This window comes from Pseudopipra pipra, chromosome 1 (assembly GCF_036250125.1).
Source record: "Pseudopipra pipra isolate bDixPip1 chromosome 1, bDixPip1.hap1, whole genome shotgun sequence".
Taxonomy (NCBI): Eukaryota; Metazoa; Chordata; class Aves; order Passeriformes; family Pipridae; genus Pseudopipra; species Pseudopipra pipra.
In genome coordinates, this window is record NC_087549.1 from 9,031,087 (window position 1) to 9,056,749 (window position 25,663).

Consider the following 25,663-nt stretch of genomic DNA (forward strand, 5'->3'; position numbering starts at 1 on the left):
GCAGTTGTTTGAGATGAGAGGAGAAATCAGTCCATATCTGTTTGATGTTTATATTCATCCTCTGGAAAGGTGTTCATTCTTGTTCTCAGTGTAGCAGGTTATGCAACATTCATGAAAAGAAAACCCTACCTGGTGTACAGAGCACACCAGCAAAGCTGCACTGCCCTGCTGTGCTAAGGTATTGGGAGGGAGTAAACTCAAACCAGAAAGAAATTCTTTGGTTTTCAAGTCCTGAAAAACCAAATAAAGAAAATTATTCTAAGAGTAATTTTGTGCAGTTTCAGTGGAGTTACCTAGTGCTAAAAGGTACTATCGCCACGATGCATTAGTATTTTTAGCTGTACTGTTTAAATCCCTCTCCAACACAGTCTTTAGCAAGCAGACTCTTTTCTCTGCAGACACAATCTCAAGTTTTACCAAGAAAAGGTCCTCTTATATGGAAATAAAGCTCCTTCTTAATGGCTTCCTTAAGCCTTATGAAAATATTCTTGCACATCTAACGCACTGGCAGAGGAAATGGAGATGAAGGCTAGAGGAAGGAGGAAGGAGCAAAGAAAGATGGTGGGGGACAAGCACTGTCTGTCTCCAGTCTTGCAAGGAGTACTCAGGTGAGAAGGTCCAGGCTGGTATCATACCTGACCCACTGGGCTTCTGGGGATGCTCCCTATCAAGGCTGGATGAAGATGGGCATCTGCAACTATTAATTATGGGTTTGGTCAGATCAGTGTGGAGCAAGAAAAAAAATCTTTTCTACATTAAATGGTCTAATGAGAAGAGTCCTCTAAGACAATACCCTAGCAGACAATTCCTCCCTGCAAGTCCTGCCACTGGTTTACTAATTTCTTTCTCCTGTGGGATTCCAAAAATCCAGTTAAAACTCATTTTGAAAGTTGAAATAGTTTGGATATTGTTTCATTCGATTTCCATAAAGGATTAGAGCTCAACACTTGAAAAAAACATTTGTCTGATGAGAAAGGGGTTGTTTTGTTTTCTAGGTATGAGCACACATTCTATTTTTCTAGTGAGTATGAGAGCTGTAAAATGAGAAGACAGCCCTTAGTCTTCAGAACAATCTGCTGTTGGCATATTTAGTCTCTCCTGCATGTTATCTTCAGAAAAACTCTAATCCTGTCTTAATCTCTTTTTCCATTAGAAAGCTGTTCTGTTTGACCATTTGTTTCCTTCTACCTTTACTTACAGAGGACTTTTTTTTCACACTTTCCCCTGAAACAATCTCTATTATTTTAAGGGCTTTAAGAAGATCTCTGCAGATTGATGAACTCTGGTTTGGTTTTGGCTTTTTGTTGGTGTTTTGGGTTTTTTTTGGTAAAGCAGCTTACATGTTATGTAGGGTTTATCAAGCTCTCACAAATCTAGAATTTAATCAACCACCAGTACTTTACAACCTCTAAAATAAGAGCAGATTGGACTGGGATTGGAAGGGACACTTTAAGAGGGCTAAACACCATAAAGTCTTTTAAATATATATATAAATATATAAATATATATAAATATATATAAATATATATATATTACTGGTGGCAAGAATATCCCTCTAAATTGGTATGAGGATAAAGTTCAGGTTTAGTTTAAAAAATAAAAAAATAATATTAATTTTAGAGAGTACACACTTGTTCTTTGTAAAAGTAATTTAAAATGCTTCATATTTATCAGAATAACTGAGCCTCTATTTTTAAAGGGCAAAAAATAAACTCACCAAAAAAATCTGTGTAAGCCTATGGTTAGATATTACATTTTATTCAGCTTTTTTTTCTTTATAGGAATGAATCTGTTGAACATGAGATTGTCTGAAATTTTGCAGTTATCCAGACTTTCTTTCATCTTAGTGCCTGTTGCTAAAGAACCATGATCCCCATAGAAATTTTTTCTTGATGTTGCTCCTTCAGCGCTTAAGAGGATCAAAGTACAACACACTGCTTAATACAAGTGAAGGAATATGCAAAGTTTATGTTGTTCTTCACAATCCATATCCATATTATTGTCTAAGTCCATTAACAGACTTTTCCTCTTTATTGGTGAGGGGAAGCAATATATACATGTACTTATGCTTTTGTAGGTCCCAGTACGTACAATTGCTACACCTCCTTGTCTCCAAACAGCCCATTTCTTAACCCATTTAAGTAAAAACCAAAACATTTTAAATGTCAGATTTTAGATGTTGCTCCTTTACATTTGCAGCTGATGTTTCTTGTCTCAGAGCATATCCTTCATATTTTGTTTTCAAGTAGAAATTTAAGGTAAAATCAAGATAAAAATTATCCACTGCCTTCTCTCCCACTCCTTGCAAATCTGGAGAAGTCACATGGACTGAATCAGAATAATGAGGTTTACAACCTATGCTAGAGAGATGGGAATCAGACCTTGAACTGCAATTTATGCAGGGAAAAATAATCCCAGAGTGTCAGATCTTCAGGCATGGGAGCTTTCCCTGGAAGAAATTGGTGAGAAGGAAACCTTTGTTTCCCCTTCCTAGTAGATGGATTTTGGATTTACTAAGGATAAAACTCCTTTTTGAAAATGCATGTGGTACTTTGATTTCTAAACCAGTCTGTTCAAATGCCATGCTGGTTGATAGTGAATGGGACTGACTGGGTTTTGGTGGCCTGTACCTTCTGTGTTTTCAGCTCCTTGCTGCAGAGGGGGGTCTCTAATAAAAAAAAGCCATTATCACAGATGTCACCAACTATTGACCCTTGCTGATGTGTCAGGGAAATGGACAAAGATGAAATGAGTAAGGGGACTGAAATAGTTTCAGCCCCAATCATGATAAGACACTTCTGCCAGCTGGGCTGCCCTACAGTCATCTCTGCTTAATAAAGAACTACAGGCTCCAAATTCATCAGGTTAGTGATATCCTGAGTTCTGAATACACTTACTCATTTTAAGACCATCTTTTTTTCTAGTTCAGGATCAGAACTCTTAGGGTGCTAAGGAACTTTCCTTAGTGCCCTGAAAGGACTGTAGGAGGACTCTCAAATTAATATCCTTACAAGATGTGTAATTATTAGAGAGACTTTGTGATCCAGATATTGGTTTTAAATTGTCTAACCATAAACAGTAGCAATTCCAAGGTAGACAGAGTCAAGTTACTGATGCCATTTATGAGATAATTTAAAGTAAGATAAAATAGTTTTCTTAACATTTATAAACAGGCTGATGGTCTTTCATATAATCAGTATTCAAGTGCACATCTACAAGCTTATTAAAGGGGGTTTGATTTTCAGAAAGTGACTATCGCTCCCACCTACAGAAAGGAAGTTTTATCCAGCTTGTGCTGTTTAGTACTGGAGTCTTGTAAGTCTCTGAAAATGTATATGTCTTGTTTTGACAGGAATAAATGACCGTGTAGCTCTTTTCATATTGTTGTTCTGCAGTGATATAAAGCTGAACAATAAATGGCATGAGAGCTTTCTTTCTGACATTTTCCATGTCATTAGCTGCAATAACTTGAGAAATGCGTACTTTGCTGAAGTTGTAATTTTTGAAACAGAAAAAAAAAGGGTCACAGAATGGAAGAAGAGATATCTAAATGAATTGAAAATAAAAAGAGTGAAGAATAATTAAACGAAGATTTAACAGTAGAAAAGTCAAAGCAGTTCTAGAGAAGTGAAAGTGTACACAAACACAGCACAACAGGCATTAAAGTCAGATGGGGCCATTCTGACATTTTAGAAGAAATTTGAATTGTAGGAGCTGTTTTGTGCTCATTTTCTATTCCAGTAAAACAAGGAAAAACTTAAGATTATGCCATTATGGAATCAGTCCCCAGCAGTTTTTTCTATCTTTCTCCTGTTCTTTAGCTATGACCCTGGCCTTCCCGTGAAAACTGAAATTTATGGAAGCCAATACTCTAGAAGACAGTACAAAGCTTTTTATCGATATATATGTCTTATTTCCATATAAATCCTTTTCTTCCAGATATTTGTCTCCTCTAAAATTGTTTAATAAAGCATAAATAACAAAAAACTCATCATGATATTTGGAAGAAACAAAATTACAAAACTATAAAATTTTCCTTTCTGTGTATTAGATACGTCTAATTGACGTATCTAATGGGGTTGGAGAGTATCACTTGTAAGCATTCAGCTCAGGAGTCCTCAGCATAAGCAGGACATGGACCTCTTCAAGCAAGTCTAGAGGAGAATCATGAAGATGATCAGAGGGCTGGGTCACCTCTGCTATGAAGACAGGCTGAGACACTTGAGATTGTTCAGCCTGGAGAAGAAAACACTCCAGGGAGACCCTACAGCACCTTCCAGTACCTAAAAGAGCTACAAGAGAGATGGAGAGGGACTTTTGACAAGGGCATGTAGTGATAGGACAAGAAGAATGGCTTCAAACTGACAGAGAGTAGGCTGAGATTAGGTATTAGGAATAAATTCATTACTGTGATGTTGGTGAAGCACTGGAATAGGTTGGCCAGAGAAGTTGTGGATGCCCCATCTCGGGAACTGTTCAAAGCCAGTTGGGACTTTGAACAACCTGGTCTAGTGGAAGGTGTTCATTCCACTTAGAGATCATCCAGTCTTTAAGATGATCTTTAAGATCCCTTTCAACTCAAACCATTACATGATTCTATGATAAATAGTCATGTCTACAAGACAGGGTGGCAATACAAATTGTTTTGTAATTCCTGCTTTTTACCACAGGTCTTTGTGGGATAGTTGGGTTTCACAATGAAATGTAAGTCTAACACACTCTTCATTCAAGAGGTAAAAAATTATGTTAGGATCCAGAAGATGTGGAATTATTAACAATTTCATGTACTCAATACAGAAACTTCATTTCAGAGTACTTGAGACCTGTAGTTCTTATTGCCTAAGTTAAAGACAGCTCAAATAACAAAGTACTGTCAGGAGATTGTCTCATGATGTAGCCTAGCAGAGCAAACATCTGGACACTGCCATCAAGGAACACAATCATCTTGCAGCTCTTATCTCCAGGCATATCCTCCCACCTACTCGTGTGCTGCCATCCCAGTGCTGCTCATGTGGCCTTATGATGAGCTAATTCATTGCACCTGTTCCATATAGTGTAATCACTGGCTACAGTTAGCATCATGATCAACTGATCTACTTTTTAGATTATTTTTGTAAATATTTCTTTGTAAATATTTTGTAGAGGAATGAATTTTTTTAAGTTAAAATATACACACAGCATCAGTAACCAGTATCATGCCAAAAAAAAAAAATGACAGGGAGGGTTGTTCCACCACTTCCCAGCATGCTACAGGATCAGCTAAGCGTTTATGAAGTCAAAATGATACTGGGAAAAAAGCCAAACTGGTAGCCCTGGAATCAGCCTTCTACTTCTCAGGGGTTTCAGGGCAAGCAGGCACTAAGATTGTGATATCCTTACAGAGCCAACTGGCTGATAAAATAGGCACCTCCTTTTACACCTGGAAATAGACTGTTAGTAATCAAGCCCTGTCAGGACTTTGTAAAGTGCCTTTGGGTACTTGAATTTTCAAACCGTTCACCATCCAACCAAAGCAAAAGATCAGCAGTACCTTGCAGTCCTTCCCTTCAGCATCTGCTGTTCTGGACAGTAGTACTGAGGAAACAATTGGATAACATGTCCTTCCTAGAAGTGTGTGGAAAAGGTTCTTTCCTTCTTGCATTACCATGAGCTCTGCAACACTTTCAAGTTAATAATTGATTATAAAAAGTCCTGACTCTCATAAACACTGGGTTATCAGTTTGGATGAGGCTCTAGCTATGTTTCACAGCCAATAGCTAAACAAAAGGAGAGTCCAAGAACTCCTGTGTGATCTGGCCCTGTTTCTCCTTGGAAACAGCAGATGCCTAAATGGAACATGCAGCCAAGGATGGGATGACTTGGAATGGTAATTGCCTGAATTAAAATAAAACAAAGTTGATACGGCTCATATCTCACATTGCAGCAGTAAAAGCTAACAGGCAGCTTCATAACCCCACAAGTCTGAATGTATTATATATTGAAGTTAGGCTCCATATTTTTTAATTAATTCCCATTGTCTGGGTAACAAACAAAAAAGAACAGCTGCAAATAGGCTGTCCATTGTGCACTAAGTAAGAACAAAGGAATTTCTCTTTAAAGCTGTTCATCATAATGAGAAGTGCTAATTCCCATTTTCTTGAGTGGCATTTACAATAATTACATCTATCCCAAACATTGCCATGTTTTCAGTAGAAAACAATACCATTTTTATCTACTTTCTTTAAATGTAATAAAAGCTCATGTGCTCCAGAAAGGCTAAAAACCACTGCTCTCAATGGTCCCCTTCATATGCTATTAAGTTCAGTGTTTAGGACAACAAAATCTCTATGGTATTAATTGTAAATGTTGTTAAAGACAAGCTTGATGGTTCTGGAACAATCATTCTTAAAAATCAAGATGAAAATGTGGAACAGTTTCTCTAGAGCCTCTGTCAAGTTAAATATTTCTGAGGTGTGCCCACTCCAGTTTTAGACTAGTGTCTGGGGAACAGCCATTACCTACTTGTTTCCCAACCCAAAGATATCCTCCCACAAACATATATGTGGGTTCACCCATTTGATGGTATGTGTAGAAGAGGAAGAACAGAACCTAAACTGACCTGTCAATCAGGAGGGGCTTTTCGTCCCTTGGCAAAGCCAACCCCAACAAAGATGTTTTAAAACAAAGGAAAATCTATACCATCTCAGGGGAGCTGGTGCAGGGAGCTTATGCTGATAGCAGACCCTGTAGGGAAACCTTTGGGAGTTTGACCTTCCTCTTAGCAATCTGCAGATCCCAAATTGCTTGTTGATATTTTGTGCTTGTTGGTGTTTTGTTCTCTCTGATCAGCCCCAGTGGAAAGGTCTCCAGTTTTTATTCACAAGATGGAGACCTGGCCCACTGGCTAATTGCCTCTTCTCAAAAACTGTTGCAAGGGTCAGTATTTATTTGTCAGGGACATGTCCCACTTCTCCATGAGTGTGCCTTCCTATGTTTGTGGGTTGTAAGCACTGTTGATACCCCCTGATTTCAGTGCAAGTGACACAAGGGATTGGTGCCTGCAGACCACAGCGAAGATGTTCAACAAAGAATGACTATTGTAGATGTATAAAACAAAAAAATGAGCCTTAGAGACAGTATCAATGTTATATTACAGTTGTGGGACTTTATATAGATGTGTGTGACTCATGAAATTCATTTACTTTATCACTTCAGGATTTGTCTCACTGTTCCTAAATTTTCCTGGAGGGGTAGATTGGGTAGGAGTCAGCTCCATATTTAGACACCTCCTAAACTAGGTGACTACACACTCTTTACACCTATGAGGTCCTACTACCATCAGCTGAGATCTAATCAATGCAGATAACAGAACCCAGAGAGACCTGTAGTGACACCAAAGGAGTCATCTACATATGATCTGTTGAGTGTCTCTTCAGATTCATTGAATAAAATGGAACTTTGGGCATACCTACATTGTAGTCACCAAAAATCAGGTGTCTGAATTCAGACTTGAATCCTACCATCAATTTGTTACATATAGAGATTTCTACTGGTCTTTATTCTTTACTTGGTTATTCTTCAGGTTAAAGGTTCTTTTTTTGTTTATTTACTCTAAACTCTGACTGCTCCATCTTAAAGACTAGGGCTGATTCATGTCATAAATGGTTATTAGGATAATAGTTCACCAGCTCTTTTCTGGTATCCCTTTGTTGCTATCTTCTTTCTTCTCTGTCTTTTCTCTTGAACAAATATATCTCCATTTCTTTTGAAACTACTTACTGCTACTGCTGTTCACCCTTGAACCACTTAGCCCATTGCTCAACTAGCAAGCTTTCAATAGAACTGGGTAACGTATTTTCTCTCACCCTGGAGTTCATGACACTTCTTTATTCTTCTCTGAAATAGAGAAGATATTTTTTCTCATGCTTTTTCCTCCAGCTCTGACAATGCCTTCCAGGAGAGATTGACTAGAAATGTGAGGACTCTTTGATCGTGCAAATAGTAAGATACAGAAGACTATAAAAAAAAATTGCAGTTTTCTTTTTCTCTGGGATTTGCTACTACTCTTTTACACATGACCCCCACTCAATTGTGCTGTTCTTCCGTGCCACAGTATCTAACTCTGTCAAATGGGAACAATAATATTTAATGAGTTTAAAGGGGAGTTATGTGGCAAGGATTGTTATATAAAGGGAACAGTGACCTGACTCTCATTCTTTGGTAACCAAAAATATTTTTTAACTGCTGGATTGAAGTAAAGTGATATGAAAGGCCTGTGAAGAGGGACATATCTTGGTCCACAGAACACTAGCATCAGCTGTACGAAAAGAAAGGATGGAAGTGATCCACACTAGAGTCCATCTCTCAGCTTCCAATTTGAGGAAGGGCCCTGGTTCAGCATCCCCATCCTTGTCAGTGTGATGTGGTGTAAGAGCAGCTTGGGGCAGCAAGAGACTGCTGATGCCCACAAAGGGAAAAATTTTCTGTCCTTTGAATGTTTCAATACCAAAGAATTAATTGGTGGCTGAAGTGCCGTATAAAAATATGTATAGACACACTCACACATACACAATTAAGTGTTATTTTTCTTGTAGTGCTCCTCCACAGCATGACACAGATAATGCAGAATAGTGACATGAGCTGTGTATGCACCTTCACTTGTGATCCAAAGAAGGCTCCTCACATGTTGCAGCGCTAATGGAGGAGTGCTGCTGCAGGGGCATACTAATTAACCTCAGTTTTATGGGTCATTGCCAGATCTTATGTGCAGACAAGAACGTTTAACTTACCTTAATGAGTAGCATGAAGGTTAGGCTATCAAATGTGCTGGGCATATTCTCTTGGTTTAGTGAACATGTGTCAAGCCAACTATGTTTTATTTTAAATAAACGTTCTAGAGGCATTGCTTAATACCTTCTTAAGTGAATGCAAATAAGGAACAGAAGATTTTCCTACTAGGAAAAAAAAAAGAACATTCTCCATTTAAGCCATATATCTATGAAGAAATTACCTTTTTTTATGTTCTCTTATCGTAGATTTCATAAAGAGTTCAGTAATAACTAGGATTTCTGTTTGCTTTCTTTTATCTCCTTTTCATTTTGAATTTGTTTTCCTATTTGTCTTCTTACATGGATAAGGTAGGAAATAACATATTGCTTTTTACAGTGAAAAAAATTTATATTATTCTGTATATATCTTCACAAGAAGTCATCAAACACTTTAATCATACAACTCCCTGAAAGACTGATCTGATTTGTTCAGAGGGTGGATTTATTATATGGTCATATTGAGCTATGTATCTTAATAGTGAAGGAATAAGAGAATATATAGCCTAAGTGCCTTCTCTTATAGTAGGCTTAAGGACAAAAAATATAAAAAATATTTCTGGTTCATAGAATATCAATCAGCAGCTCTTCCCAAACATGTCATCTTCAGATGCCATGGGACATTTGCTTATGAGTGAAGCTACCTCAGGGCAAGATGTTTCTGTGAAAACTTGCTTTTGCAGGAGTATAAAGGACCTCCTGAGGGACTGGTTTTCTTCTTGCTATCGCAAGCATCACATCCAGTGTTTACACATCAGAAGAGTATAGGATAGAGGAATTCCCAGGTGGAAAGGGTGGAAGAAAGTCAAGACAATGCAGATATGCTAAGATTAACACCACCTTGTATGACAAAAAGGAAAGTCTGAGTTGGGCTTTATAGCAGGATAAAGGATGAGCTCCCTGTGTTATAGCTCACCATCTGCTCTGCGTCAGCCATTGCTGCCTCACATTATTTTTTGTCTCTCCCTCCCAAAGACAATACTTAATTTAGTAAAGGTTTCCAGAACAAGTGTATTAGAGATCAGTAGATTCTCAGATTTCTCATCTTCTGTGTTAGCCTGTTATGCAGGCAGGAGCACAGGAGAAAGCCACCATCTCAGAATGAAGCTTAATACACCTCTGCTCCAGTTAAGCAATTAGCAGCATGTGTTTTCTCTTCTTAAGCAAATGCACAGTTCACCTCAGCTAGGGCTGCCATCTAGACAAATGGAGGTATTTATCCACAATGTGTTTCCATTGTAGCTGAGGATTGTTTACTAACTACTGACTAAGACCACTCAGAGTGAAAATTCTTCATGAGCTACACTGTAAAAATTGTGAGTTAGGAATGATATCACTTCCTATGAATCCTAGGGAGGCATTCCTTCATTTTTTTCAGATGTTTCATGTATGGCTACATTTCATCCATGACGTTGAATCCTGCTGGCATAAAAATCATTATTTTCATGATTGTTTTGCATATCTCTCTCATTCCACCCATCATCCCTCTTTGATCTGTCTTGTTCTCTCTGACCAACTTTTTACCCTCAAGAAGGGACATAACCCACAGCCTGGATAAGATGAGGTTATTTTATATCCTCTTAGAATCAAGTTACCCCAGAAAAAACTCAACATCAGTTTCTCTGACAGCAAGGAGAAGAGAGAAGGGGAGAGGAGAGAAGAGGAGGGGAGGGTAGAGTGTTGTCCAAACACATATTGAACTCTGTCACTCTTGGTGCTGTGACCACTTCCTTGGGGAGCCTATTGCAGTGTCCAGCTACTCTCTGGCTGAAAAATGTTTTCCTAATATCCAACCTAAACCTCCCCTGACACAGCTTCATGCCCTTCCCTGTAAGTGCATTCTCCACAGTAGTATTACTAAACTGCTTTGAAAACACAGGAAGATATTCACACTGCACTGTATTTCCTCTGTTGGCATTACCTGGGACAACTTTACTCATCTGTGTCATTTGCAGTTTCCATATGTGTCTGATTAAGAGGTTCATGTCTGGCTTTCCCTAGACATATCCTATTCACCGAAATGTCGCCTGAAATTTGATGATAGGTAGCTTACAGAACTTATGTTCTCTTCTTTAGTTCACTAAGATTTCACTATTTGCAATTCTGTAAAGCAAAAGAACCAGTTCAGCAAAAAGCTGTTAGCTTTGCCTCAGAGTAATTTGGGGTGATATGTTCCAATACTGGACAAATCTGGCTAATTAAAAGAATAAAAAAAGAGACTGAGGGTAAGGGGACATAATCACAATATTTTAGTACAAAAAGATTATTACAGAGAAGGCAGCAATCAATAATTATCCATAGCCACTTCGAAAGGATTAAAAGAAAGCTTAATTTGCAGAGAAACAGATTTGGGTTGGATACTTGCAAAATCTGTCGATGCCGTCAAACTGATGAGCTACTGAAACAGGGACATTCTAAAATCTCTCAGGCAGTGATCTACGGTTTTCATGAAAGACTGATTATCTTCTGAGGGCTTTCCTGGCTGTGCTTACATATGGTTGGTTAGAGCATGGTACTAATAACATCAAGGTCACGGATTAAATCCCTATACGGGCCGTTCACCTAAGAGTTGGATGATCTTTGTGGGTCCCTTCCAATTCAGAATATTCTTTGAAATTCTGTGGAAGTTCTATGGTTAGCTATAATATGACAGGGGCTGGAAAACAGCACTTGTGTTTATAGGTATGTATCTCCTTATACACTAATATTAGAAGTACATGTACATTAATATGCACAGATGCACTGTGTTTGCACACTAATAATAAACTAATATACATGGATACTCTACTAATACACATTAAAGATATACATTATAAGTAAGCATGTGCATGTATATAATCACGTATCACTTCAACTTGTCTCAAATGTTACTCTTCCTGAGTGTTCCTGAGACACAGACAAAACTCATCAGAAATGCTGAATATGTTCTCCAGTCTTCCAAGCAGAGAGGGCCAGTTTGAATGGCTTCAGTTGAACTCATTTGCATTCTTCTTTATCTAAACCAGTCAGTCCAGAGACATGCTAGACTCTGGACTAGGTTGGTTGGTTGGTAAAGTAAACTATCACAAGGTCTGAGAAAGAATTTTTAGAGAAGAGGGTAACACCCTAAATAACCAGCTATCCAGCTCAAAACAGGCTACTGTGAAGTACCAGTTCAGACTGATACTGACCCTTTGCTTTCCTCTTTGTTTTAGGAACGGCTGGTGCTCTCTGTCTTACCACGGTTTGTAGTCCTGGAAATGATAAATGATATGACCAATGTAGAGGATGAACATTTGCAACACCAGTTTCATAAGATCTACATTCATCGCTATGAGAATGTCAGGTGGGTGGAGCAGTCTGTCTTCAGTGTTTAAGGTCTCAGATGCTGCTAAATGACTCTTGTTTGAGAGTTTCCTTTCTGTTGCTTTATTAATTAATAAATTAGAAAATTAGTGTATGCTTGTTTAATCCCTGAGCAGAGAAGCATTTTGATGCCTTATTTTACTCACCAGGATGGATGGATGCCATTGCCATAGAAAGATCTGTTTGAACTGAACTCTGAGTGTGGACCATTTGGGTCTTTTTTTTTTTCTTCACTTTTTTACCCTTGCTGTTCAGGATTGGACAGAAAGTGGATTCCTGCTTACATGTGGACACATATTCTGCCACAACCTATTGGTTCACCTCACATACTGAAACATGAGATGGAGACTTGTAAGATGCTCTTAAAGATGATTCCTTGTTATATGGCTCCTCTGTTTAGTAGTTGTTTTCATTTAATCAATCTTATTATTATTTTCTTAATCCTATTTCTTTATTCTGCTCTCTAAATTTTGCCTTTCCTGGAGTTAGTTAGCAAGAAGGTGATAGTTATCCTACCTATGAGCTGCTACTCAGGGTAATAAGCCCTAATTGTACATTTACACCAGAGTAATTATGACAGTACAGAATCTTGATTCTATTGTGGTTCCTGAACACTAGAATACTTTGCTAATATGTTTCATAGGTTTGTCCCAAACCACAGAGGCAAATGATAGAGTGAGCAACATTGAAATTATCACTGAAGGAAGTGAAAAATAACATTCTTGGATATGTTGGGAGATAGTTTGCTAGGAAAGAATGTACTTTGCCTTTTGATGAAACCCAAATATAACTTTGCCAGGACAAGTTCAATAAATGTAATTTCTACTTCTGTAAAAGAGTAAATTGATTATCTACTTCTTCTGTGGCCATGCAGTAGCTCAGATATATTATTTTATTCTATTAAATCTGCTTGAAAGTATCAAGGACCCTCAAAAAAGTTTTGAGTTACACTAAATTAAAATGTCTTCCATTAACCTTTTTCATTCCCAAGGTAAATATTGCTGTAGAAGAATAAAAATAGGGAGAAGATAGCCCTTTTTTGAATAGAAAAGGGTTACAGTGAGAGATAAAAAGTCAAAACATATTTTATGCTTGAAAGAGATTTAAAATTAAGATTCTGCAGGCTTTACAGTATAGGTACTGGTTGGCTTCTATGCACACTGCCAGAAACTAGATCTTTTTAAAACTAGGTTTAACCTTATTTTTTCCTAAATGTTAAGCACTGAATACTACCTAAACCATCGCTATATGATTCCTTAAAATTAGTATCCAGTTAGAAACTTTTGTTGTTTTGATAATTAAAAATGTAGAAAATAGCAGTTTAAAAATCTTATTTTTATAAATGCTGGCTATTATTACTATCCATTCCTCTTCAGAGAGCTTGGTACTTTACCTTTTAATTTTACTTTTTCTCACTGGTAAAAATCTTACCAACTTTGTGAACCTCTTGTTTAATCACCACCCAAATCCTTACCAGCCCATACATTTGAAGATGATTTGTACTATCAGTATTCAACCTGATCCTTACTGTATTTATTATTGTGTACATTAGTAATTCTCACACAAATTGTATCTTGTTCAACACAAGCTTTCAGCTAAAGTAAAACAAAATCTTCAGCTACTCAAATTGTAACACCAGTTGTTAGTTGACTTTCAAGTGCTAACAAGATTCGTTTGTGTTATTACCAGTTTGTACCAGAAAGATATGTGACTTTTTGAACATTACCACTTTTTAAAATAGACAACACTTTTTTCATCTAATAAGTACTGAGCTATTACGTGCTTTGGCCTGGGTGACACCCTGCACATCACAGACTTTGTGTGTGCGTGTGTTTCTCTATATTCACATGTGGTCACTGTAGGCACAGTGAACAGCTGAAAGACTAGAAAATTCACTGGATGTTAAAATATAGGACAAAACTCTGTTTGCAACTAGCTTGTTATCTTAGATTCCACCACAACTTCAGGTACACAATTTGATACACCCAACATCAAAGTGTGATCTCACTGGGCTCCCTGTAAAGTAAATAAAATGAAAAAGGAATTATCCAATTAAAGATTCATACCCTAAAAAGAGAACACTATACTTCTGACTCAGGAACTTCTGTCAAATGTCTAAAATTGATGCAATAAAACTGACCTGAGCCTGGTATATATCAAGACTGTCATTAATCTGTCTGTAGTCTTAGGATTTGAGTCTTATACAGTACACAGATTAAAAAAAGCCTGAAAATCACAGTAAAATGAAATTGCTGAAATCAAACCTGTTGTAAAAAACCAGCTATATATAAACCCACCCTCAAAGAACACTGTCAGATGCTAATAGACCTGTGAGTATCAAGTCTATCTGTTTTATACAGCCCTCTATATTAAGGGTGCACCATGCCTCAGGCTTCTCATTAATAAAACGGGAGAGCTGTACTTACTAAAGCTTAAATATATTTTCTTGAATTTTCTTAAAATTTAGAATTTTATGAATTCCATTTTGGGCAAAACTCTTGCTTAGTAGTATTTGTTTAATCCCTTCAATATTTATATTCACTACTCCTGAATCTCCAGAAGTCTAGAGCAAAAGTAGCATGACTTCAAAACTAGTAAAATGAACCTTCTACAGTAAATTACTAGGAGGTAACTTAGGACATTCAGAAATCAAAGGAAATAGACTGCAATATTAATATTTTTTCTTTTTTTTAGCATTCTTTTTGCAGATGTCAAAGGGTTCACCAACCTTTCCACAACTCTGTCAGCCCAGGAGCTGGTCCGAATGCTGAATGAACTCTTTGCCAGATTTGATCGACTAGCACACGTGAGTTAAACACAGTGTATTTGGAAAAAGACAAAATTAGTTCTGTATTTGGGAGCTTTGGGAAATCCCCTCTGATCACTTTGAACAATAATCATCGAGATTTTCCCCATAGGGATTTTGTACAACCATTGAGGTTGGAAGACACTGAGAAATTTCATCAAAAGTGATGAGTTCTGATAGCAAGTAAAAACTGAGGTAGTTAGCAGAACTTGTGCTTCTGTGGTGCTGGAACGAGAATAGTACAAAAGCAGATCACCTATCACAATATCTAAGGAAACTTTATACTTCTGGTCCTTGCTGGAAAATTCTTTTGTCTTTTTTTTTTTTTTTTTAGACCATATTTTCATTTTGTCTTTTCATCTGAGGACTGAGGAAGGTTAAGGTCATGTAATCACTCCCCACAATCATTGTAATGGTTAGTTACTAGCAGGGTTCACAGTCTTCAGGTTGGATTCTGTCTAACTCAACAATGAAATTAATTAAACACAGCAGAGGAAATTATTACATCAGGCAAACTAGTCGCTACTTAATTAGCACTGACCAGGAAAAAAACCAGAGCACAAAAATACAAGCAGCTCAGTTTTGCTAGGCTAGCATCTTTTATTCTTTTTCAAGTTTCTTTGGTCAAAATTTCATTTAATGAGACTATCTTTAGGTTTCAACATCTGAGCTGACTAATAAGGCTATCAAGTGGAGGCAATGAGATACATTCAATAGAGTTTATCCTATAATTTATCCAACCAAATGTTCCCACCTACTGTGGGAAAACGTGAACTTCATTCTGAACATCATAGACCATGTTATCTATTTACTATCAAGGTAGCCCACGGTGACTTGGTCTAATGTACAGATCTACACCCTCGCTGATTTTTATATATTTCTTATGTACAGAGTGATGCCATAACCCATTGCCTGGGTACTGGCAAGTTGGTAAATGCAATTTATAATATTTGCTTTGCAAACAAAAACCTCTCATCAATTTTGATCTACACTGAAAAACAAGCACGGTGAAAGAATTACCTCAGTCTTGTCTTTTGAAACCTCATAGGAGTAATGTCTGCTTTTGTATGGCTTCACAAAAATAGCTACCTTAACTGAAGAAATACATTGTACACCAAATTAAATGAATGTATGTCACAGAAATATTTTAGGAAGAATGTGTACATAAAATGTTTTATCGCCTTGCTTCACAATTCAGTTTTGGCTGGCATTCATGATCATTAACCATATTTTGTAATCATTCCATAATCTATATTTAACCGATAGAGATTATGTATAGAAAGACTAGATCCAATAAAGGATTTAAGAATAAGGAAGGCATTTACACCTAAAAGTCTAATCCAGAGAATCTTCCCTCACTTGCTGCTTGGTATTTTTAATTATATGGGAAGTCCCAGTCCCTAAATTCAAGAGTCTAGGCTCCTTCATGCATTTTCTTTCATAGTTCGGGAATTTGCTTTTTTCTTCTACACATCCGTGATTAGACTAATCCACTGGTCTAGAACAATCCTCTGAAGAAGTGGAAGACACAGGCAAGAATCACTGCAAAAATTGAACAGATTTGACAAAAGAGATTAGAATGATCTGACCAGGACTAATTAAAATTTAGAAAAAAGAAAGGCATTTTGATTGTGTTCCTTTTATGTGATTTCTGAGACCTGGATGTCATGACAACTGTCTGATATCCTGACAAAAGTGATGCTCAACAGAGAGGAACCTCTCTTGGTTCCCTAGAGAGGTTTTCGGTGTTTTTGACCAACCCAAGGAGATGAATTCTCCCTCTTCACTTTATAGGAAACCAGGACTCTTCACTGGACTTTTATGGAGGGGGCCAACTGCCTAAAATAAAAGTGTCTAAAACTTGTATTGAACTTAACCTTTGCTTTTTTGGAAATGGATGCTGACTGGTTCTTGTCCCAGATTTTAAGGACTTATGAATTACACAGACATATCAACCTACCCAACTGATATTGTATGAAGCTTTCACACCTGGTAAAGGTGTATCTTTTGGAAAAATTCCTGGTCTTCATCTGAAGGTACTAGAAGATGGAGAAATACTTGTGTGTCTTGATAGTCTCTTCCAGTGCCTTAAGACTCACACTGTTAATTCAGCATGGTTTGTTTCCTGTTTGATTTTTTTCTGACTTTGAATTACATCCATTGATTCTTGCTATGACCCATTATTCTCAGACAAAAGAACAATCTTGTAGCTACTGACTTTCTCTGGGAATACATTTGCATGCTTTGATCAAGGTGCCTCTCACATTTCCTTTTGATAAAAGAAACAGACCAAGCTCATTGTGAGGTTTTTTACTCCGTAAGATTTATTACTTGAAATAGTTTTGGGGACTGCTTTTCTGGAACACCTCCACTTTTCCTGAATCCCTTTTAAAGCACTGAAAAAAGTGTTCTGGACTAACATCTACTAGCATGATGGAGGCAGATTAACACCATTCCTCCTATTCTCTTTTTCTCTGATCATTGTCCAAATATCATGTTTCTGAGCATACAATAATAACACTTTTGTACTGAAAAATATTATTTTGGTGGTTTATGTCTTTGCTGTCATGTTGTGACCCTGATGTCTGCATTGTAATCATTCATTTTATTTGTCTTATTCTTTTTGCAAATGTTACTAGCAAAGGTTTCTTACTTGCCTGTAAATCCTTGACAGGCCTTTTGGAAAGTGGCCCTTTCAAGACCTCCCAAGAAGGATCTTCCTGTAAGGAGGATTACACATTCACATCTAGGTTTCAGATCTATCGCTTAACTGCTTCTTAATCAGCTTGAGTTATCAAAACTCTTTCAAATAGACAATGTTACTCAGACTCTTGGGTTTTGCTAAGAATTAGCATCAAAGCAAAGAGGTCAATTGCTGAAGGCTTGAGGCAGTTTCTTTAGATTTAAAGGAAAATCCTTATAAATCTCTATTTACTTCTAAATAAAAGTATTATTTTAGAATACCATATAAAGGATTGTTGGATCTTCTCTAATGTCTTATATAAATCATATTATATTAAAGAAGACACTATTTCACAGCTTGGTGATGAATGTAATTTGGCTTAGTTTCTTGTCTCTCTTATTAAGCCTTATTAAGCAATGCAGAAGGAATGAGAGCTCTGAGTTTTTTTTTTAATCTTCTCTAGGTTACATCAAGTATTATGGCATATGTCAATGCATATAATTAATAAAAATCTGTAATATCTGTATCATTACCACAGAACACTTTGAATAAAAGTTCAATATTTCATATAAGAAAGAAATGCAATAATATGTTATGTACATCTACTTCCTCTTTCTAATCACTCTATGATATTTGTAAAAGATTTATAGTTATTAAAGAGAAAAGTGACATTTAGATAGGAAGAGAAATAAGTTGGCATAAAACAGAACTGAAGAAAACATTTCCTTATATATTCATCTACTGAAAGGGCTAAACAGAAACTTAATTAATATTAATACTTTCCTTAGGCAGAAATTTTGAGGAGAGAAGGGAAACAAGATGACATTCAGTAAGACACTTAATCCTGAAAAAGGTCCTGCTTTGATGAAATAATAGGGTTTTTTGATGTTTGTTTTTCCTCTGCCTTCTCTGCAGTGCTAGATGTCAGCCAATATTATGTTTTAAATTGTCATATTTCTAAATGCATCTATACTGTGTGTAGATTCAGTTTCAGATATGACAAAGAGGAAAGACTAAAACCCTAAATAAATGAGTTTATTAAAGAAGTGATGGTTTTGTTTTGTTTGGGTTTTTTTCTAAGAGAGGTGTCCTTTTTCTGTAACCTTGATTATATTTTCTCCTGTGATGTTGCAGAGAAGCTGCCAAAAATTCATCTAATAGTGTGTTACCAATTTTACTTGTGACTAGTGTTTCCAGGGGTGCAAACCAATCTAACTACAACCAACCTAACTCCACAACAATGCATCAGCCAATAGCCCCAGTACAATACCTGCACCTGCTGGTATCAGGAAGGGACGACTGGCGGCTCTTTTGTTTCCATGACAAAGATACTCCTCTTGAAGTGCTTTACTGTTCCAGGCCACATTTCAGCTCTGAGCTGGTAGTGCTTTGTTCTTTGGTGATACTACCTTCAAGCATATAATCTGCAGGAGTCCAGAGACTCCCTAAAAAACACCCTGTCTGTTTAAACATATATGCTAGTAAAAAAAGGCTGCAAATTTCTTCACATGTATATATTTGTGTTGAGGACCCCTGGTGGTCTAGTGGTTAGGATGCGGCGCTCTCACCACCACGGCCCGGGTGTGATTCCCGGTCAGGGAACTCCTCCGGGCAGATGGAGCTCGTCAGCCCTGTAAGGCCATCCATCTAAGAGAAGGTCACTCTAAACAAAAACCTACGTCCTGAGGACCTCGCTGCCACTGTCCGAGCTCGCTCGGCCCCGGCAGATGAACCTTAGGATTAAAGGGTGGGCTCAGTTCAGCGCACGCTGTGTCTCACCTAAAAAATCCACTGCGCAGGCTTGAAGGGTAAAGACCTTTCCCAAATCTTCGTTCGCAAAGACTGGTCATGATGATATATTTGTGTTGCTGTATCAAGAAGCAGAGTTACACTGGAGTATGAGCGTGCATATGTGATAGTTCCTTATGTGGTAATCATATATATAGAATTCTATTATGGTAAAGGGAGGGAGTGAATACTCTTTTCACAGTGCTTAATTATAGGATGTTTTTCCTCCTAACCAGTGTCAATAATTAATTGTCATTAGACAATTGGTATTAACCAATGAATAAGTAACCCCATTAAACAATGTTCTCACTAAAGTAGTAGTATTTCAGATGGTAAAGAGCCCATCAAAACACCTGAATAGTCAAATAAAACCCCAGACCACAAAACACTTTATAAGTGATAGTATGTGGGCTTTTTATGAAAAAAAAGTCAGATGAAAATTTAAGTTTTAAAATTTCTCAGTAATTCAGAAACTAAGACTTATGCAAATCCAAACCTAAAAAAAAAAAAAAAAGAAAAAAACAAAAAACCAAAAGCCTGACTTTGTGACTAAATTAGGATTTGAACGAAACTTAGGCTTCACAAGTATATTCTCAGAAATTGTCCACCTCACCCTTTATCATGGAATCATAGGTTAGAAAAGACCTCCAAGATTACTGAGTTCAACCACTTAACACTTCCAGGGCCACTACGAAACCATGTCCCTTAGCACCACACTCACATGTCTTTAAAATACCTCCAGGGTTGATGACTCAATCACTTCCCTGGGCAGCCTGTGCCAGTGCTTGACAACACTTTGATGAAGAAATTTTCTCTAATAGCCAATCTAAATCTCCCCTGGTGCAACTTGAGGCCATTTCCTCTTGTCCTATCATTTGTTACTTGGGAGAAAACACCGACCTCCACCTGGCTGCAACCTCCTTTCAGACTGTTGTAGAGAACAGTAAGGTTTCCTCTCAACCTCCATTCCTCCAGGCTAAACACCCCCACCTCCCTCAGCCGCTCCTCGTAAGACTTGTGCCCCAGACCCTTCTCCAGCTTTGTTGTCCCTCTCTGGACACACTTCAGAACCTCAGTATCTTTCTTTTCATGAGGGGGTCAAAACTGAACACAGGATTTGAGGTGTGGCCTCACCAGTACTGAGTGCAGAGGGACAATCACTGCCCTGGTCCTGCTGACCACATTATTCCTGATACAGGCCAGGACACCATTGGCCTTCTTGGCCACCTGGGCACACGCTTGTTCAGATGTTGTTGACCAGTGTCCCACATACCTGAAGTAACTAAAGTTTTAGAAACTCCTAAGGGGCAGAATTTCCCTGAAGAATTGCTCTTGCTTTATCTAGAAAGAAACACCTTGAATCTTTCTGACAGGAATTTCCACATCTGAAATCGTGGCATAATCTCCTAATTAACATTAGCTGGCAAGGCGAATTCCTCACCAGACACAACAGTCACAGTTGTTTTTCTTCTACAGTATGGCAAGGAACAGAAATGTTGATATAATATATTATAAACCTCACACAGGAACATGCCTCAATTCCTTCTGCAGCATGAGAGACCCCAAACCCATATTTTTTGTCAGCCTGCAGGAGTCTTAACCACCTCACCATAGGTTATTCTAAAGAAAAAAAAAACATTCCTTACATAATTTGTTAAAATATGTACAAAGTTTTTAATAGAGGGTCGTATCATACTTAAGTATTTCCTGGTTCAGGCAGAGGATGAAAGATTGCCACATTTTTCCCTTTACGTGTATGAAAAATAGAAACAATCCTTGCAACTGGGTCCCAGACCTGGTCCTCATTTTTGCCTATATCACCAGGCTTGAGAACTCCCCTCCATCTGGCTCTCTTAAGGTCCCAGCTCTGTTTTCCAAAGTGACAGAGCTGAAATAGAAGGAATTTGGATGGAATTCTCTCTCCTACCCACCCTAAACGAGACTGCTGATTAAGAGCTTTGGCCTTGGCCCCATTCATGCTGAGAAAAGCCCTTTATCCAGGTTTCCTCTACCTTTGGCAAATGTTACAGGAACTGAGATATTGTAGACAAAGGCCAAGTCCCTGCCTCCTCCCATTCTGGTTGCCTTTTAAAAGAAGACTTATGTGTATCATCGCTTTGTTCTGTAGTTCAGCCTCAGCGATTTCTTATCTACAGTGTTCTAAATATTTAGCTTAAAATTATAAAAATTGAAAAAAAATTGGACTTTTCTGTGGGTTGTTCACTAGCCTATAGTGTTCCCTTCAAAAGTAGATGAAGTGATTAATTCACCACGGGCAGAATTTTAAAAATGGCGCAACTTATAAAACACAATAACTTTTTTCCCCTTGTCAGAAATTTAGCCCAAGGAAACAAGAAATATTAATGAAGTCTCTGACTGTGTCTTTCAGTAACTCGATATTTGAGCAACTCATTTCTGCAGCTCCACCTTATGCCAATTTACTTGGCTTCCTTTCCAGTCACTAGGGGTGTATTTAATAAACTCAAACATAAATCATTCACCACATACGAGATAATTATTTATGAAAAATATGCATATTTTCTTTTGCTCTGGATTACGGTGAATTGGAAAAAGATTTCTTATCAATTGCCACTGAATTAATCTAGAAATATTATTAAAAATAGTCGAGTGTTTGAGTCTGCTCAATATTCCCCAGGCAAAGATTCTGATTGGAATTAATCTTGGCAGAATCAGGCCCCTTAATCTTTCACTTGCAGCAAATGAAAAGCTGCAAGTAAGGGGGGAAAAGAGCCCCTGTTTGTGACAAGCTGAGAATTTAATTGATACCTTCAGTAATTGCTATTAATGAATGAGTATGGGAAGGGGTGTGAGGCTGATGGATACTCCTGTGAATGTCTGTATAATATCAGTTGGCATTTACATGCCCAAGGACAGCGTCTGGAATTGCTTATGAAAAGGGAAACAGGAACAGAATAAATTAAAGAGAAGATGATGATAGACTTACAACAGTGTTTTAACACTGTATTGAAAAATATTACCTGTATCAATGTTCCTGTGGGCCCATTTTCTCTTATTTAAATAATTTACTCATTTTACAGTTTCTTCATACGTTTGGATTTTATATTAATTTTCTTTTAATTTCAACTTTACACTCTAAGATACCACTGCAGTGAGATGATTTTAGGAAGTGGGCTTGAGCTCTACAGCATGACAAAAATCTTGATTTCTACTATTTTTTACCCCTGAAAAGTGGGTAGGCCCTCACAAAACTGTCTCCTATTTAAAACTACAGCATGGCTACCCACATTAGCCATGAATCTAACCTTAATGCATTAGTACAACCACTCCAACTAAGCCTCCAGTCTAAATTGTAGATGTGATTAGACTACTGAGTTATTGGAGGGAATCTCAGGAGACTATGAAGTCCTCTGCCAAAGGCAGATGCCATTATCCCCCTGTCCTTCCTGTCAGTTTTTGAATTATCTTACTCTAGGTGAAATATTTGCAGTGATAAAAAGTCCAGAGTTTACTTCTGAAACAACTATAATGGGAATAATAAGGGAAGAATAAAAAGCATGAGAGCAATTTAGTCAGACCATAACACAGTTCACATTTAAGTGTCACAATAATTTGACTAAGAGGAAAAAAGAAGAAGACAAAGAATAATTTAAAAGCTCCTTATGGCTTCTTGTGTTAATAGACACACCTTGCCTGATCCCTGCACTGGTCCAGTAGGATGTAAATCTTATGTCATGTTTGTTAATCCTGTGTGGGTCTTTCACATACCAAAGTGTCTCACCGCTACACTGCAAGTTTAGGAACACACAACTGCACTGAAGCCCAGACAACTGCTTTAGCTGTGAGCTGAATCAGTCCCCAGGCTCCCCTGACTGCACTGCCTGCACTACTCTGACGGTAGTGGCAAGCTTGACTGCTGGCTGGCATATGGACACCTACATACAGTCATCTCCGTTTGGATATCTCACTCCATAGACAACTTCCTGAGCTCTGGCAAATGAGTGAGGTGACATATCATGACAAGAAAAAACAGTCATGTGCAGCTGAACAGATCTCCTGTGTCACACACACACTCGCACTTGCGTACCGCAGACCCTAATAAGCAGGTCTTGTCATGCTTCAGATTCTTGTTTCTTATTCTTGTAAAAAGCACATCTCTGGAATTGTCTACTTTGTTCTGAATTTCAGACATGCAGCAAGGTGACAGAAGTTTCACCTGTCTTTACTGGGATCAACACTTCAGCCAGTTTAGGCAAGGCATTAAGAACCAAACAACTGAGGGTTTTTTTCTGTTGTAGACTATGTTTTTTAACTGTGCTGAATTCGATTCTCACTTAATAGGTGCTTCCCACATCCTCAGATAAACAGGTTCTACAAGTGCATGATAAATGTTGCATGCAAAAATGTAATTAAAAAACTAAAATATGATAATACTTGAGATATATCTTTCTTCCTTCCTTTCTTCCATTCTTTCTTTCTTTCCTAGAAATTGACTGGTTTTCCCTTTTTTATCCTCTATTCTACTATGAAGACATTATTTGTAATGTATATGCAGTGACTGAGCAGAGTGAAAGTGCTGCTTTTTACTTTATTCCACCTCAGTCAAACCAATATGATGTTATAAATGATCCTTTTACTTTGTATATGTAAAAGCAAGAATAACTTAGAATATAAATCACTTGAATTACACTATTAGAAAAGCGAAAGAACTTTAGAATCTGTGGTTTATAATGTCTTTATCTCTTTGCATTTTGGCTAACCTGGGAACACAAACTGAAGCTTAAGGAAGCCCATTAACAGTTTGACATGCACTGATTTATGCCATTGAGCCCTACCCACTTGTCAATTAACCTTTATGTTTCATAATTTCAGTCTATAGCAAAAAAAAAAAAGGTGAAACTCTCTATTTTATTTTTTTTTTCCATTGAGGAGGAAATGTGCAAAAACCCCTATTGTTTTGGTGGATTTTAGGATGTACAATTTCAGTTGCAGCCATATGAAGAACATGTGGGTCTGCAGACAGGCTGAAGAGAAGGGGGCAAGGAAAAAGGAGAGCTACATATGAATTCAGTCTGGAATTTTGTGTGAAACTTGGATAGCAGAGCATTGCACTCTGCAAGACAGCATTGGTATTAGCTGCAGACTTAACCAAGGCTTCAAACACAGTCAGCTCCTACTGATGGTTTAAGGAGATTTCAGGGTGAATCAGCTTACTTTGGCCCTGTGCCCAGAGCAGATTTTACTCTCACTGGAATGCTTAAGGCTTCAGCTGACTTCGGAAAAAGCTTTGGGTACAAGTGTGTAGGTTCCCTGTGCCACTCCAGGATTGCTAAAGACTTGTCTGAGGTTAACTACAAAGCTTCATTCTCCCTAGAATGGGAAAACTTTGAATGGGGCCTGTAGTCCCATTCATTTGGACAATACTCAATTCCTGGGGCAGAGCCAGCATTCACATATGCTCCTATATCCTACTTAAAATTTTTTTACCAGTGTGCTTAATGTATCCCCACTCCTTTGATTACTGCAGTCTCCACCACAGGTTGCCAGAGAGAAAAGCTGAAACACGGATCATAGGCCAAATTTTGCAGTTTTAGAAATTAAATTCACAATTTGCTCCTAGGGTAAAGGATGTCTCTAGTTGTATGCCAAAGAAACATCCTTTCTCCACAGCATGAGCCTAATGCAAGACACCTTTTTTGAGATCCTTGACATGCAGATACTTGATAAGCTCCTATAGCTGTTAAGAATGCTTGAGTGTGACAGTGGAAACATTAGCTGGGCAGGGATTATCAGTGGGAGGAAAGAGGTTTTTCATTTATTTCTAGTGTAAACAGGGGGCAGAAAAGATGCCCTGGAGGAATATAGTCTAAAATGGGTTATTCATTATCTCAGCTGGTGTTTCTGAATCCTTGGCCTAGCTTCCACCTAGCTCTGATGAAACCTTTCTCCTTACCAGCAAGGGCAACTTGGATTAGCATAGAAGAAAAAGCACTATATCTTTTTGTGCTGAAAATGGAAAGATACTTTATTTCAAAAATTACGTAAATCACACTTGTATTAGTGACAAACAGGAAACATACAGAAATAAGTTGGTTTCTTTTTGTTTGGTTGGTTTTGGGGTTTTTTTGTCTTTTTTTTTGTTATTGTTGTTGTTTTTTTGGAAGGGGTTGTTTGTTTTGTTTTGGTTTGGTTTGGTTTTATTTTAATACAGTAATTTTTCTACCACTTTTATATTCACATTAAAATTATAAAAAAATA

At 37.6% G+C, this 25,663-nt stretch overlaps 1 protein-coding gene across 2 annotated transcripts in view; it reads left to right on the plus strand.

The window, feature by feature from the left end:
- Positions 1 to 25,663, plus strand: part of ADCY8 (adenylate cyclase 8) — a 128,673-nt gene that overhangs the window by 37,885 nt on the left and 65,125 nt on the right. For both annotated transcript variants that reach the window (XM_064644684.1, XM_064644694.1), the window contains exons 3-4: positions 11,999 to 12,129; positions 14,844 to 14,955. In XM_064644684.1, coding sequence (XP_064500754.1) covers positions 11,999 to 12,129; positions 14,844 to 14,955 — 243 coding nt within the window. The remainder of the gene's footprint in view (positions 1 to 11,998; positions 12,130 to 14,843; positions 14,956 to 25,663) is intronic.